The 12,997-nt window shown below is 39.3% G+C and overlaps 1 protein-coding gene across 1 annotated transcript in view; it reads left to right on the forward strand.

The window, feature by feature from the left end:
- Positions 1-3,565: 3,565 nt before the first annotated feature.
- The window catches only part of PTGFRN (prostaglandin F2 receptor inhibitor), a gene marked incomplete at its 5' end in the record, with an annotated part of 905,906 nt that continues 896,474 nt past the window's right edge, over positions 3,566-12,997 (forward strand). Inside the window, 1 exon segment of the mRNA XM_044071529.1 lies at positions 3,566-3,985. Within this exon segment, the coding sequence (XP_043927464.1) occupies positions 3,566-3,985 (420 nt within the window).

Consider the following 12,997-nt stretch of genomic DNA (forward strand, 5'->3'; position numbering starts at 1 on the left):
AGGGTGGGAATAATTTTATAGACAAATCTGCTTTAAAAAAAAAACTTGGGCAAAGACAAATGATTAGGCCTTTTACTTGTAGCTGTGTAATGTCTTTAGTCTATTCCCATAATGAAAGAACTAAAATGTTCTCCACGTCGTAGCTTTGTTGTTTGCTCAGCTTGCATGTTCATATATGTTGTTGTTAATTACCTAACTGAAATTTAACTCTGCCTAAAGGCTAAAATGAAACTATGCAGATGTTTTATATAATGCAGTTTATTCCCAACAGTTTCTCTAAACAGACTTCGAAAACCCCTAGTATGTGTGGTTTTAAAGGCTGAATTTGATTTATTTATTTATTAGTGACAGTGCAGCATAAAACTACCTTTTATTGCTTCCTTCACTCACCTGTTTACCGTGTACATCTCACCTATGTATTTGTGTAAACCTTATCTGACTTTGTTTTATTCTTCATATCATTACAACTTTAGGGTGTTTTTCATTCTCCTGCATGAGCTGTATTTGTATATGTTATGTTGCTTGTATTGTGAGCCCTATTTCTGTGTATGCCTTCGACCTGGGGCAAGACTTGTAAGGCTGTTTAGTGCAGCCCACTTACCTGGTTAAACTAACAAATAAGCCATAGCTGCTTATGACAGGTGACAGTTTTGAATTCTGTAAAGGGCATGCTGCAGCATTTAGTATTTTTGAGGGGAGACAGAGATCTGCACAACACCAGTGTTGCACTTTCTGGCATGGAATACATCTCTTATACTACTGCAGGCACTCAGCATGTTTAATTTCCCAAGTAATGCCATAATAATCTGCAGTGATTATTAGCATAAAGGACTAACTAGCATGGTGATTAATAGGGTATAATAGAAGCCCAGTCGACCTACTCTGTGTAGCAGTAGTCATAAGCATCATAAAGTGGGTGCATGTTGAAAATCCAATGAATGTAAGTGCAGTCCTCAGAAAAACAAGACTTTAAGTACAGAAATTGTCTGAACACTCATCATTTTCTTTACCCCAGGAATTTCACAATTTGTGTAAGAAGGAGAGGTGTGGGTAGTACAGGGGATTTAAACCCTCCATCCTCCAAAATATTTTAGAAGCATAGCAGCAAGTTTTAGAATTTTTTTTCATAAAAAAAAGCTCTGTTTATTTTTTTTTTTTGAAATGTTGGAATTCACAATATTGTGCATGTTTACATACTGATTTTGGAGAGGCTTATATTTTCTTAAAGTTGGCATGGCATACTTCAGAAACATACGATCAAAAATTTTAGGAGATCATGGCAATAAGATGCCGTGCTATACTGTTGAGAAGGTTGCAGGAGGAGTCTCCTCTAACTAGTAGGTTATTACAATGTGAAGACTGTTAAATTTGACACAAATATGTTTACTGCTTTTAATGATGCTGGTTTAAAAAGAATACAAAACCAGCCAGTTACTTAGTAGATTGCTTTCACAGTGTTAATATGGCGGCCTTCTTTTTCTCATCATCATCATCAGTTGTAAATGACAAGGAACACACTTGAAATCTTAATTCAACCCCATTGGTTTACATGATTTTCACAATAAAGGGTTGCACTTATATTCTTCAGCTTAATTTACTTGTACTGCATGGAACAACTCAATCACACTCCGAAATCAGAAAAAAAGTTGAACTTGTTAACGGTGTCTGTAGTGAGACCCAGCCTTAACACTGCTTAGGCGTGCTTAACAAAACCTTGTTAAGCACCCTTAAGTCCTATTAAGATTGAGTCTCAGACTAGGGACAATCAGCAGACAGTGCTAGCTGGCAAAGAACAAAGGCAAGAGGTAAAAACTTTTAAAAGTTGTTAGAACTTCACTTTACCATACCTGCAAGGAGAAATTGAGACAGAACAAAGTGTCCACCAAGTTTTAAAAGCCATTAATTCTAAAGAGTAGCACTTTGTTGTCCATATCTAAAATGTCCCCACTTTTGCCTCATATTTTGCCCTGTCCCATGTATAATTTTTGATTTTCTGTTAGACTGCTGTGGATTAAAGTGGCTGTTGGCGTCAGACATAAGTGTGTCATACTTGTTGTCCAGAAAATGCATTTTAAAGCAAAATCTGTTAACATTTTGAATTAGTGCAGTATTTTAAACTGGACTCTGATTTTGATCCTTTCTCCCACCTGATATTTTTTTTTGGGGGGGAGGGGGTGGATTTGTCAAGAATTCTTAAGCAATTGAGATGAGAGGTATGCTGATGTGTTTCTGACAGCACTAAATGTTTTACTGGCTCTCAAAGCCAGTAAAGCACTTTGCGCTCCTACACTGTCATTTCCCTACCTGTAACTGGTAATACATGGAGCAAGTAAAGGTTCATGCACTATAAAGAATTTTTATGCGTTTGTGACATAGATGCAGAGATTCACCTTCATTCTTGAGCTGAATTTCTTGGCATCCATATTTTGGGCATATAATACACTAGTTATGTTCAGATGCAATCATATTTTTCTGTTCTAATTAAGTTATGTATCTATTTTTGGTTATTATGTTCTGCAATTTTGGATAGATGAGCTTAAGTAACAGAGCTAAAATTAAATTTGCTTAATTTTTCTTTAGTCATGTCACTATTCTTGTTTTACACAATTTGCTTGTTTTTCATCTTTGGTAATATTTATGGGCTGTTGCAATTTGTGGTATTTGATAGTGAAGTCCTAAGTTTAGTGCCACGACAATAAAATAGTGGTTCATAAAATAAAATATTTCTTGGGCATGAATTTATTTTTGATAGAATTTTTTTAAATATATTTTTGTATTGATGATGGTCACTGTTGAAGTGACACCTTGACCCCATGTGCAAAATGGGTAAGGGGGGGTGGACAGGTGGACTGCAGAATCAACTACTGTATGAGGTAACTACTCAAGTAGTCCTTTTACTGTGGGACTAAGGGTAGATTGCAGATTAGGGGTATGCCTAAGTTTAAAAAAAAAAAAAAAAAAAAAAAAAAAGATTCTTCACTCACAGGGCTTCCATTTGTACCCCTTTCCTCAGACAGTGTATAGTTGGTAGTTACTGAGTAGTATCAGAGATGTCTATGAGCAGCTGCAGTTTTTTGGGGAGTTAGGTGAGGGTGTGAAATGTCACTGGTCTTTTGGGCATGCCAACTTTTTTGTGCTGTTATTTAGTCTAACCACTTGAGCTGCTCTAGTTGAATATTGGTAGTTTATCTAAGAGTAACTTGGACAAACTTGAACAACATCAGTTATTAAACTCTGATTGTCATGAACGCTTTAACAGCTCTAATTCTATGTATCTACTGCACAGTTTAGACCACTTATGATAATTTTTTGTATTTGTTCAGTTTTGACTAAATTAAATTTATGGTAGGATATTTATTTTTTTCTAAGTACGTTCATCAATGGAGTGAATACCTTTTGAGCGAATACACTTTTTGAGGAAAGTAGCAGTGGTTGGTTCAGCAGTTACTGGCAGTAGTGTTGATGTCCTATTATTGTTGAGCCATAACTGCATGGCTCATACAGTTATTTGCAATGTGTTTCATTTTCTTACTTTTTGTCACTATTGATTGATTTTGTTTTCTAGAACCCACATTTAAAGTACAAGTGACTACCTCTACAATACCAACATTTGCAGAAGAGCCTGCTGAACTAAAGTGCACAGTTTCTGACCTACAGAATGCGGATGATACCCTTCTAACTGCCTCTTGGTACTTCACACCCATGCTGCCTGCTGATCAGACTGCTACAAGAGACCTCATTGCAACAGTAAAGAGGGACTTTACAGTACTCACTGGGGATAAGTACAGGGACCGAGTCGACAAAGGGCTGATCATTGTTTCTAAACCAGAAAGCACAAGTTTCACACTCCGAATACAGTGGAGTGAGGACTCTGACAGAGGAAATTATTCCTGTTCTGTTTCTGCTTGGGCAAAACAAGATGGTAACTGGGAAGAAAGCAAGACTGAAACTTCAAGTGATGTTAACATTTTCTGGGTTCAAGAAGGTAAGGTTTCCATTTTTACTTCCTGTTTTCTTGTAATGTTTTATTCTTGGTTATCCTTTGACCCTTTCAGTGTCACTAAGCTAATGGCCTCTTTTTAAGGGAGATCAAAGATGGAATGTATACTACTAGGAAATATTTAGCCAGGTCATTGGGAAACGTTCTGTACCCTTTTTGATAGGAGCCACATTATCTTTTACATCCACCTGACCTGCTCAACTCAAGTTGACAGGACCAGGGTTTAAAATCTCATCTGAAGGACTTGCACTAGCAAAACCGATCACTTGGAGTGTGAATTGAACACAGTCTTCTGGTTTTGCAGCACCAAAGGCGAGTGTGCTACCTGTTGCGCTACTGACACTGATAATGTAATGTTGAATTTGTTATCTTGTCTTTCATATTTTAATCTGTGGAGATAACAGAATACTTCGAAGTGCTGTTATTGACTAGTAAAAGTTTGGTCAACTTGGTGTTCTTCCTAACTCAAAATTAATATTTTTTGTTTTAAATGGAAATTATATGGGATGCGACATGGATCTTGTGTGAGTTTGTAAAATTATAAGATACATGTAAGTGTAGTCAGCCTAAAAAAATAAACAATGTGTGAAACAGCAACACATTTCAGTATGCGCATGCTTTGTTTAATGCATTCTAAAGTATATGGAGTATTCCATGGTAAGATGAGAATGTCCTTTTTTTTCTCTTCTGGTTCATCCTTCGCTCTGCTTGAAATAAATTAACAGAGCTGCTCTCATTTTTCTTGCAAGGTTAGCAAAGCCTTATTACATCTCATGTTGGTCACTACCTCAGGCTATTTGTATACATTTTTTTCTTTTCTGTCAGACTTATTCTTCCCCACGTCTCCAAAAAAGTTTCTGAATTTCAGTTTTTCCAGAGGTATTAGTCAAGAGAGCAGCATGTTCAAAGTTGCCAGTACTGAATGCTTTTATTGCTTTTCCTATTACTATATTTTATCCCCTATTTCTGACATGCCTTAAGTTGTATTTATTGCTTTTATTACTTACCCTATTTCCTCATTTTTTTATCCACTGTTTCATACAATTTTGCTAACACACTTTACTGCTCCATGTTCACAGCTGCTGCCCAATTTCCGAATCACAACATTTGCTGTATTTTAGGAGCACATTGTGTCCTAACCTGGACTTTTCCTAGACTAGTGTGGATCTGTTATGCTGTAGCATCAGGACTAGATTCTTTTTTTTGTGTGTGTGTGTGTGTGTGTGTGTGTGTGTGTGTGTGTGTGTGTGTGTGTGTGTGTGTGTGTGTGTGTGTGTGTGTGTGTGTGTGTATTTATTTAATGCTTCTTTTTTCACAGTCCTCTACTGCAATGTTTTGTATTTATATTTCTTGTGTGGGTTCTGGCTCACTGTTCATTTGATGCCTAAGAGCACCATCTTGGCAGTTAACTTTTCAGTGTTGCATAGTAAGTGAAAAAAAACGTTGGGGTAATAAATCCTAGAGCTGCAGAATTAATATGTTTAGCAACTTATAGGATTAATTCTATGCACTAATATTAGTATAAATTGGCGTTTCCTGATCATAAACATGTTTACTTAGCTGTAGCCTTTTAAAGCAGTTTGTTGCAAATTCTTCTGCAGACTATTTCCCTAAGCTGTCCCATGTTCCTAGTTGCTTGTTCCATTTCTGTTCTGTGGGACTTATCTATTTGATTAAAATCAACAACCTGTACTTTGTGTTTAGCTCTGTCTTTGAGTTACAAAGGCTTCATCTTGAACTTTTTACAGTTCTCATGATTAAAAAGTAATCACCACCAATATTCTCTTCATTTATTCATAGATGCCTTACTGTGCCTTAAAACATCTTTTGTAGAAACACATTCAGTTCTACACAGTAAGCATGGTAATGTTGGACAGGACAAGGATGTTACCATGAAAATCTCTGAATTGTTTTGACAGATAATCCAAAAGTAATTTTCGTCTATAGGAAGCACTTTTAACCACACAGAAATACAGACTTTGACAGCAGATGACAGGTTGGCTGAACTAGTCTGCCATTTCCCTAACTTTTGTTTCAGCTTCTGACAATATTTGGGTTTTTTCTTCCTAGTGTAAAAATTGCTATATGTCAGTTATATGCATTTTTGCATTTTCTTGCCTACTTTTGAAACCATTACCTCCTTAGAAAACTACTTGCGTGTCAGCTGAGTATTTTGCTTTCTAGCTTTGTGTTGTGAGCTCTTGTTCTCATCTCTGGCTCCATTATTGTGATGTTTGCTTAGGTTTATAGGTATCTTGCTTTCCCTTCCCCACTGTGTCAGTGTCTGGTAACACTTGCATGTGACTTCATTTGGTTATGTAGGGTAACTCTTAAATTCATTAGTCATACCTCTTAATCCTGGTGGAAATGACCTTCTCCTGGTACACTAAAATTAGCTTTGTGGACTCATTGTATTTCTCTTGCTGGAGAAAAACATAGGGAATTCTTTGCAAATTACTGAAAAAAATTGGCTAAGCTCACATAGAGAAACATCCTTAGACAGTGAAGTAGTAATTTTGCAACAAAAGTATTTTGCTATACAACATATCTTTCTATCTTTTGTTTTTCAAAGTACCGTTGCTATGGCCAGGACCAGAAACAGTATGTAAAGAGATTACCTTGCAGTCATAATAGCGCACTGAGCAGGGAATGTTGGATAGCAGTTCACATTATCAAACAGGAGAAAGCTGAGTAGTGCTTCTGTGACATTGTTCCTGAATTTATAATATGGGATTATATGGGGCTTGCCATCTGTTTTGCACAGGAACAGATGAAGTTGTTGAGGAACGTCTAATTTTGTATTCTTTTCTATTTTTGATAATGTGTATAACAAACACTGAATATTAATATAAAATGATGGAGTTGGTTTACTTTTGCACAGTTCATGCTATAATTAGCATAGCAAAGTGCTTAATGTTTATATGAAAATTGGAAGTTCTAGATTTATAAACATCTGTCTGGAAGTTTCACTGAGACACTTGATTTTTTTTCCTTATGGTAACGCAGATGATTGCCCACCTTTGCTTATCCAGCTGGTTGAGTTGCTTGACTCTCCATAGACAATGCCTCAGCTGAATGCTCACAGCATAAGAGCTCTTAACACAGCAAGGCATTAACTAATAAACTTGGAAGTGATGCAGCAACATTGTGACTTGACAGTTCTTTTAAAAGTTTTGATCAAGTGTAGTGCTGAGAAAACTAATGCTGCTGATTCACTGCTTGTACGCAAGCCATCCTCACCAGTGCATACAGGCTGTTTGAAATGTCACATCTGTTGTGTGAAGTTGTTTCTGTTGTGGCTGCTGTAAGTCAGAGAACTTGGTGTACTGCTGGCTCTTTGATCCTCCAGAAGCAGTTATGCTTTCAACTTTTCCTCCACAGCAACATTTCTCGTGCAGGTTATGTTAGAGCTTTATTAAAATTGGGTGGATAATTTTTTTGCAGTACATCAGTTCTCATTGTTGCAGAGCACAAATTGTGTCGTTTGGCTGCTTTGTTAGTAGGAGAAATGAAAAGCTTTAGTTCAGAAAAATATTTGTGAGTTACTTATGGTTGCATACATTTATTGGCATCCTACATTGGTCTCTGCTACAAGCTGAGTGAGCCTGTCAGACAGAATACAGCTTTAGAGAGTGATTCTCAGGAGGTCCTTAGCCAGGAAATATTTTTTTTGGTTGAGGGTGACCACACTTTGGTGGTTTGTAGTCTCTGTGGGATAACCTTTTAAGAATACTTATTTTTAATAGCATCTTCCGAACAGGTGGTGTGTTTTACTAGCTTTGCTATCTTTGTGAAATGCTGCAGGTCTGCTAGAATTGTGAAGAGGGTGTTGTATTTTTATCTATTGAAGAGCACCTTATCCTTTTAAGAGTAATTCTTTATTGCTGTGTGGTGAGAATCTATGTAAATAACATATTACTATAAACAAGGTTTCTACAGATTTTAAATTTTAGTGCATTACATCTTCTGTCACAGGGCCTGAAGGAGGAATTGGCTTAAGTACTGGTGTCATTCAAAGGGGATCCAATGCCTGTCAGCTTGGGATAATATGCTCGACAAGCCACGATGCTTCGCTAGGGATGGCTTGCACCTGTCACCCCTGGGCTTTCGGATATTGGCAAAGGCTCTTGCTACCCCCATAGTGCCTTTTTTAGGCAAGGCTCAAAAGACAAACCCACCTCCATAGGTATCACAAGGGATAAGAAATTATGAGTAATGCTACTCAACGCCAGAAGTCTAAACCTCAAGATGCACGCACTCAAAACTCTCTTTAGCATGGACAACATCGATATCTGTGCAGTAACAGAAACCTGGTTCAGGGCTCCCGAAAGCTCCCAAGCACTACCAGGTTATACCTCATACCATGCTTTTCGGCCCCAAAACTTGCACCGAACCACAAAAGGAAGGGGAGTATCGATATTCATCAAAGATACCCACACCTCCAGGATGGTGTCAAAGCACGAAGCATCAGAGACCATCCATGTGCAACTAACAGTGGGTAAAACTGCCTTCCAGTTTATAGCCTGCTACAGACCACCCTCCCAAACCAAGGAACCCCACTCGGCCTTCCTGAGAACACTGGAAAATAAGATGATCTCTCCAAACACCATTATATTGGGCGACTTGAACTACCCAAACATAGACTTGGAGCATTACTCTAGCTCCAACACCCTAGCCCAAAGGTTCCTAGAATTTATAAACTCAAATGCTATGGAACAACTTGTTACCACTCCCACAAGCGGGGAAAACATACTGGACCTGATCATCACCAACATGGGGACTCTATGCTCCAGACCAGAAGTGTATCCCTCACTGGTAAGATCAGACCATAAACTAATCTCACTGGATATTCACATCCCGACCCCAACCCCTGCCCAGAAAACCACAGTGAAAAACTTCTCTAAAGCAAATTTCACACTCCTCAAAACTGAGGTGGAATCCTTCAAAGCCCGGGCCTGTGGAAAATATGGCCCAGACCATAGAATCCTTTATAAGCGCATTCTATGAATACCTTCAGGAATGCATGGATCATGCGATCCCAAATAAAACCAAGACCCAATCCTCCAAAGGCAGACGTCCTGTCTGGTGGACCCCAGCCATAAACAAACTATACAATAGAAGGAGGAAGCTACTAAATGATTGAGCAAAATCCCAAAAAGGGAAGGCATCACTGATCAGTATTAGCAAAAAACTACGGGCACTCCTAAAATTGTCTAAGGCCAACTTCGAGAGAAAAATTGCACAGGACACTAAGGATAATCACAAGGCTTTCTTTAGTTATGTTAGGAACCTGGGTGGTAATTCCCAGATATGCTCAGAATTAGTCCAAAATGACAAAAAAATACACCGAACCCACAGACATTGCCAACATCCTAGCTGACAGGCTCAGCGCAAACTTCTCCCCCCCCCCCCCAGCAAAAGGACAAATATCTATCCCAGCAGAGTGCTGCCCCCCTGACATCTCAGATGCTCAGGTAAGAGCCGCCCTCTCCAAAGCAAAAAACACAGCATCAATGGGACCAGACTGTGTCCTGGGCTGCGTCCTACATGAACTCCAAGAAGAGCTAAACCCAAACATAAAACTACTGTTCAATCTCAGCCTTACTACAGGATATGTGCCCAAAGAGTGGCGTACAGCAACAGTGGTCCCTCTCCATAAAGGTGGTGTCTCAACAGATCCTGGAAACTATCGCCCCATAAGCCTGACTAGCTTGGTCTGCAAAGCTATGGAAAGGATCATCATGGACCTCATAAATAGATATTGGGGACCTACAGACACTGGATCCTACCCAGTTCGGCTTTGTTAAGGGCAGATCTTGCCTCTTAAACCTGGTTGATTTTTTTGAAACAGTCACCAAGGCCATTGACGAGGGAGAAGGTGGTCCACACAGCCTACCTGGACCTCGCAAAAGCCTTCGATACAATACCCCACTCGGGCATTATAGATAAGCTCACCAGCTTAAATATAAACCCCTATGTCACTAGATGGATTGCAAACTGGCTCAAGGACAGAACCCACATGGTTAGAATTGCTGGAGCCATGTCAGACTCCAAACCAGTTACAAGTGGTGTCCCACAAGGCTCAGTCCTGGGACCTCTCTTGTTCGGTATATATTTCTCGGAGGTACAGGCCAACACGGAAGGACTGTGGCTGACCAAGTTCATAGATGACTGCAAACTGCATGCCATAATCGACTCTCCAGCCGACACAACCATCCTCCAAAAGGGCCTCATAGATACAGACAACTGGTGCCAGAGCCATGGCCTCAAGCTAAATGCCAAAAAGTGTATAGTCATCCCCTTTGACAAAAACAAAGTGCCCACAAATTACCACATAGGTGGTAATCCATTAAGTACAGAAGAAGTAATTAGGGACCTGGGGACCCAAGTTGATAGCAATCTCTCATTTGACAACCACGTGGCCAAAGTGGTTAGAAAAACATTTTATATAGCCCACCTAATAGAGGTTCATAGATTAGTACTAAGCTAGCTGCCCTTGCGAGCTATTTTAAGCTTAGCCAATTATTCCTTGTGAGACTCAAACCCTGCACCTTGTGTTTGTAAAGCAAACACCTTAACCATTAGACCACCCTCCCAATCATGAAGGGATTCACATCTAGATCAGTGGCATACCGCCTGTTTAGAGGCGATCTGTGCCTGACGTATAAAGCCATGTCCAACCCGGAATTAATGGACACGCTGCACCTCAGAAATTCCAAATTCCATCGAGCTACGCGCTCGAGAGACTTGAACCTCAGCACTGAAATAAATAGGACATGCTGGAGGGACAGATTCATAACCCAGAGGCTCCCTTCACTCTGGAATAAAATCCCAGTCCAGGTTAGGCAGAGTCCCTCATTGACTCTCTTCAAGAGGAATCTTGATGAGTGGATGGGAGATCGTAGGTTTACCCCGGGTATCACTTCTGTGTCACTGTTAGACAAAGGCACAGTAAACTAACCTCAAAAAAGGGCATAGCAAAATAAATTTAAAATGGGTGGCGAAAGCCAAACACGTTCTGGCTCGGCTTATAAATGCCCTAGGGCAGATAGCCTACTATGAACCTATGAATAATCTCTTGAATTAATATGGTAGAGGGATGTGATTATTGCATACCACACCATTATGTAATGTGATAATGAAGAAGTCTTATCTTCAGTGACTAGTATAACTTATTGCCAGAGGTATTAGGACTCACTGTCAGGTAACACATTCCAGATTGTCAAGTTATTCCCTATCCCGTGATGCACCTTAAACACCTTTCACTAGTTATTTCTCACAAGGAAAATATCAAGACTGAGAGAAATAACATTGGGCTGCCTTTATTGAATTTATTTCTATTATTTCTTCTTTATGCAAGGACATATCTTAAAAATTGAGAATAATTATTCCTTTTGCTGCTGACTACATTTAACCTTTGTAGATGCCTTCTCATTGCATATTACTAATGACTCCTGCTTTAACTCTGGGCCTAGATCTATCCTTATTTCTTCAAGTTGTCTTCCTCCTTCGTGTACCTGCAACAGGCAAGTATGACTTGCAGATAGGCACAACAAAATGTTAATATCTTTTAAGGTCTGTGTAAAATACCAACACTTGTGTTAATTTTAGTGATGAAGCTGAAGTTGTTGGAAAGCCCACAATGCTTTCTTTCCAGGCGGGAAATCAATACTTTTCTCCTCCTTTTTTCTGCATAGAAGTCTGGAAAACCATAACATGTCTCTGACAATATTCAGAAAAGGAGAACCGCATGATTTTCAAGAAGCCTGTGTATGTATTGGGGACAATTCTGAGACTGCATACAAAGATGTTCTTTCTTGCTTTTGCTGTTTGCTGCTTCTCTCGGCCCTGTGTACCAAAATTGTATGATTAAGTACTTGCAGAGCAAGTGTCTTAGAATTACTTTCCTGGTTTTAGTGGACTCCACAGTGAGGACCCCAATTGTCTTTCATGCTCACTGGGCCTCTTCTTGTGTATTTTTCAACTTCTTTTTGGTATTCTATAATTTCTTTCCATAGATTTTGATTTGTCGGTTGGTGCTACTAATGCATTGAGACTAGAAACCCCTCTGAGAGTTCCTGCTCCTGTCTCTGACACCAAAGCTGCAAGCATTGGCTCCTTTCTCTTCCACGGCTAACACTGGTCTGACGGCCTAACCACATTTAGCACAGGTGGTGTTTGCCTATCTTACCAGTACTACGGCTGACCGTGACAGCTTTGGTGGATAACTTCCTGAGTATTGTCTACCTGGAGCCAGTCCTTCAGATATCTGCTTTGTCATCTGTCTTCCTGTCTATCTGACATTGATTGTTTTTACTTGTTTGCTCAGGTGCTTCAAACATAAGTTATTGACATCTGTTATATTAATAGGTGGATCCTTGCTGTTCTACTTCTAGTTAAGACTGGTGAAGAAGAATAAAGTACAAATGTAGAAAAATGCAAAACTAAGGACACATAGTCAGTGTTAACATTACATAAGGGGTATTTAAGCAATGATTTTAACAACAGTTTAAAATTGTTTTTGGTTATAACAACTGTATAGTAAATGTGTGGAAAGGGGTAGGGACATGTACTGTGTAGAAGTCCTAAGATTATAAAGTCATGTACTGCAGCCCAAACCACTTTTTTTATTCCTTCTTTATTGTCATTATAGTATATGCAATTGGCCTGACCTCTGCTTCCTTTTCTGTCCTCCCCTATGAATTATTTCCTTCCCATATTTCAACCAGCTCCCCCATTCTATTTTGAGAACCTTGGTGTTTTCTGAATCGGAACTTTCTCCCTTTAGGAGTCCCAAGAGATGCTAGCAAGATTCATGATTTGTAACCATTCCACATTTCCCAAGTAGAGGATCTTGGTAGTGAAAAGGAGCTGCATTATTACCCTTCCCTGTCTCTTTCTCAAGAATTTAAGAAGCACATGCAGCAAACAGGGTGGATGGTCTTGTGAAGTCCAGACCCCCCCTCCCCCACACCAGGCTGTAGATGGCTTCTGTCC

Source organism: Protopterus annectens, chromosome 5.part0, assembly GCF_019279795.1.
Source record: "Protopterus annectens isolate FY-2018-M chromosome 5.part0, PAN1.0, whole genome shotgun sequence".
Taxonomy (NCBI): domain Eukaryota; kingdom Metazoa; phylum Chordata; order Ceratodontiformes; family Protopteridae; genus Protopterus; species Protopterus annectens.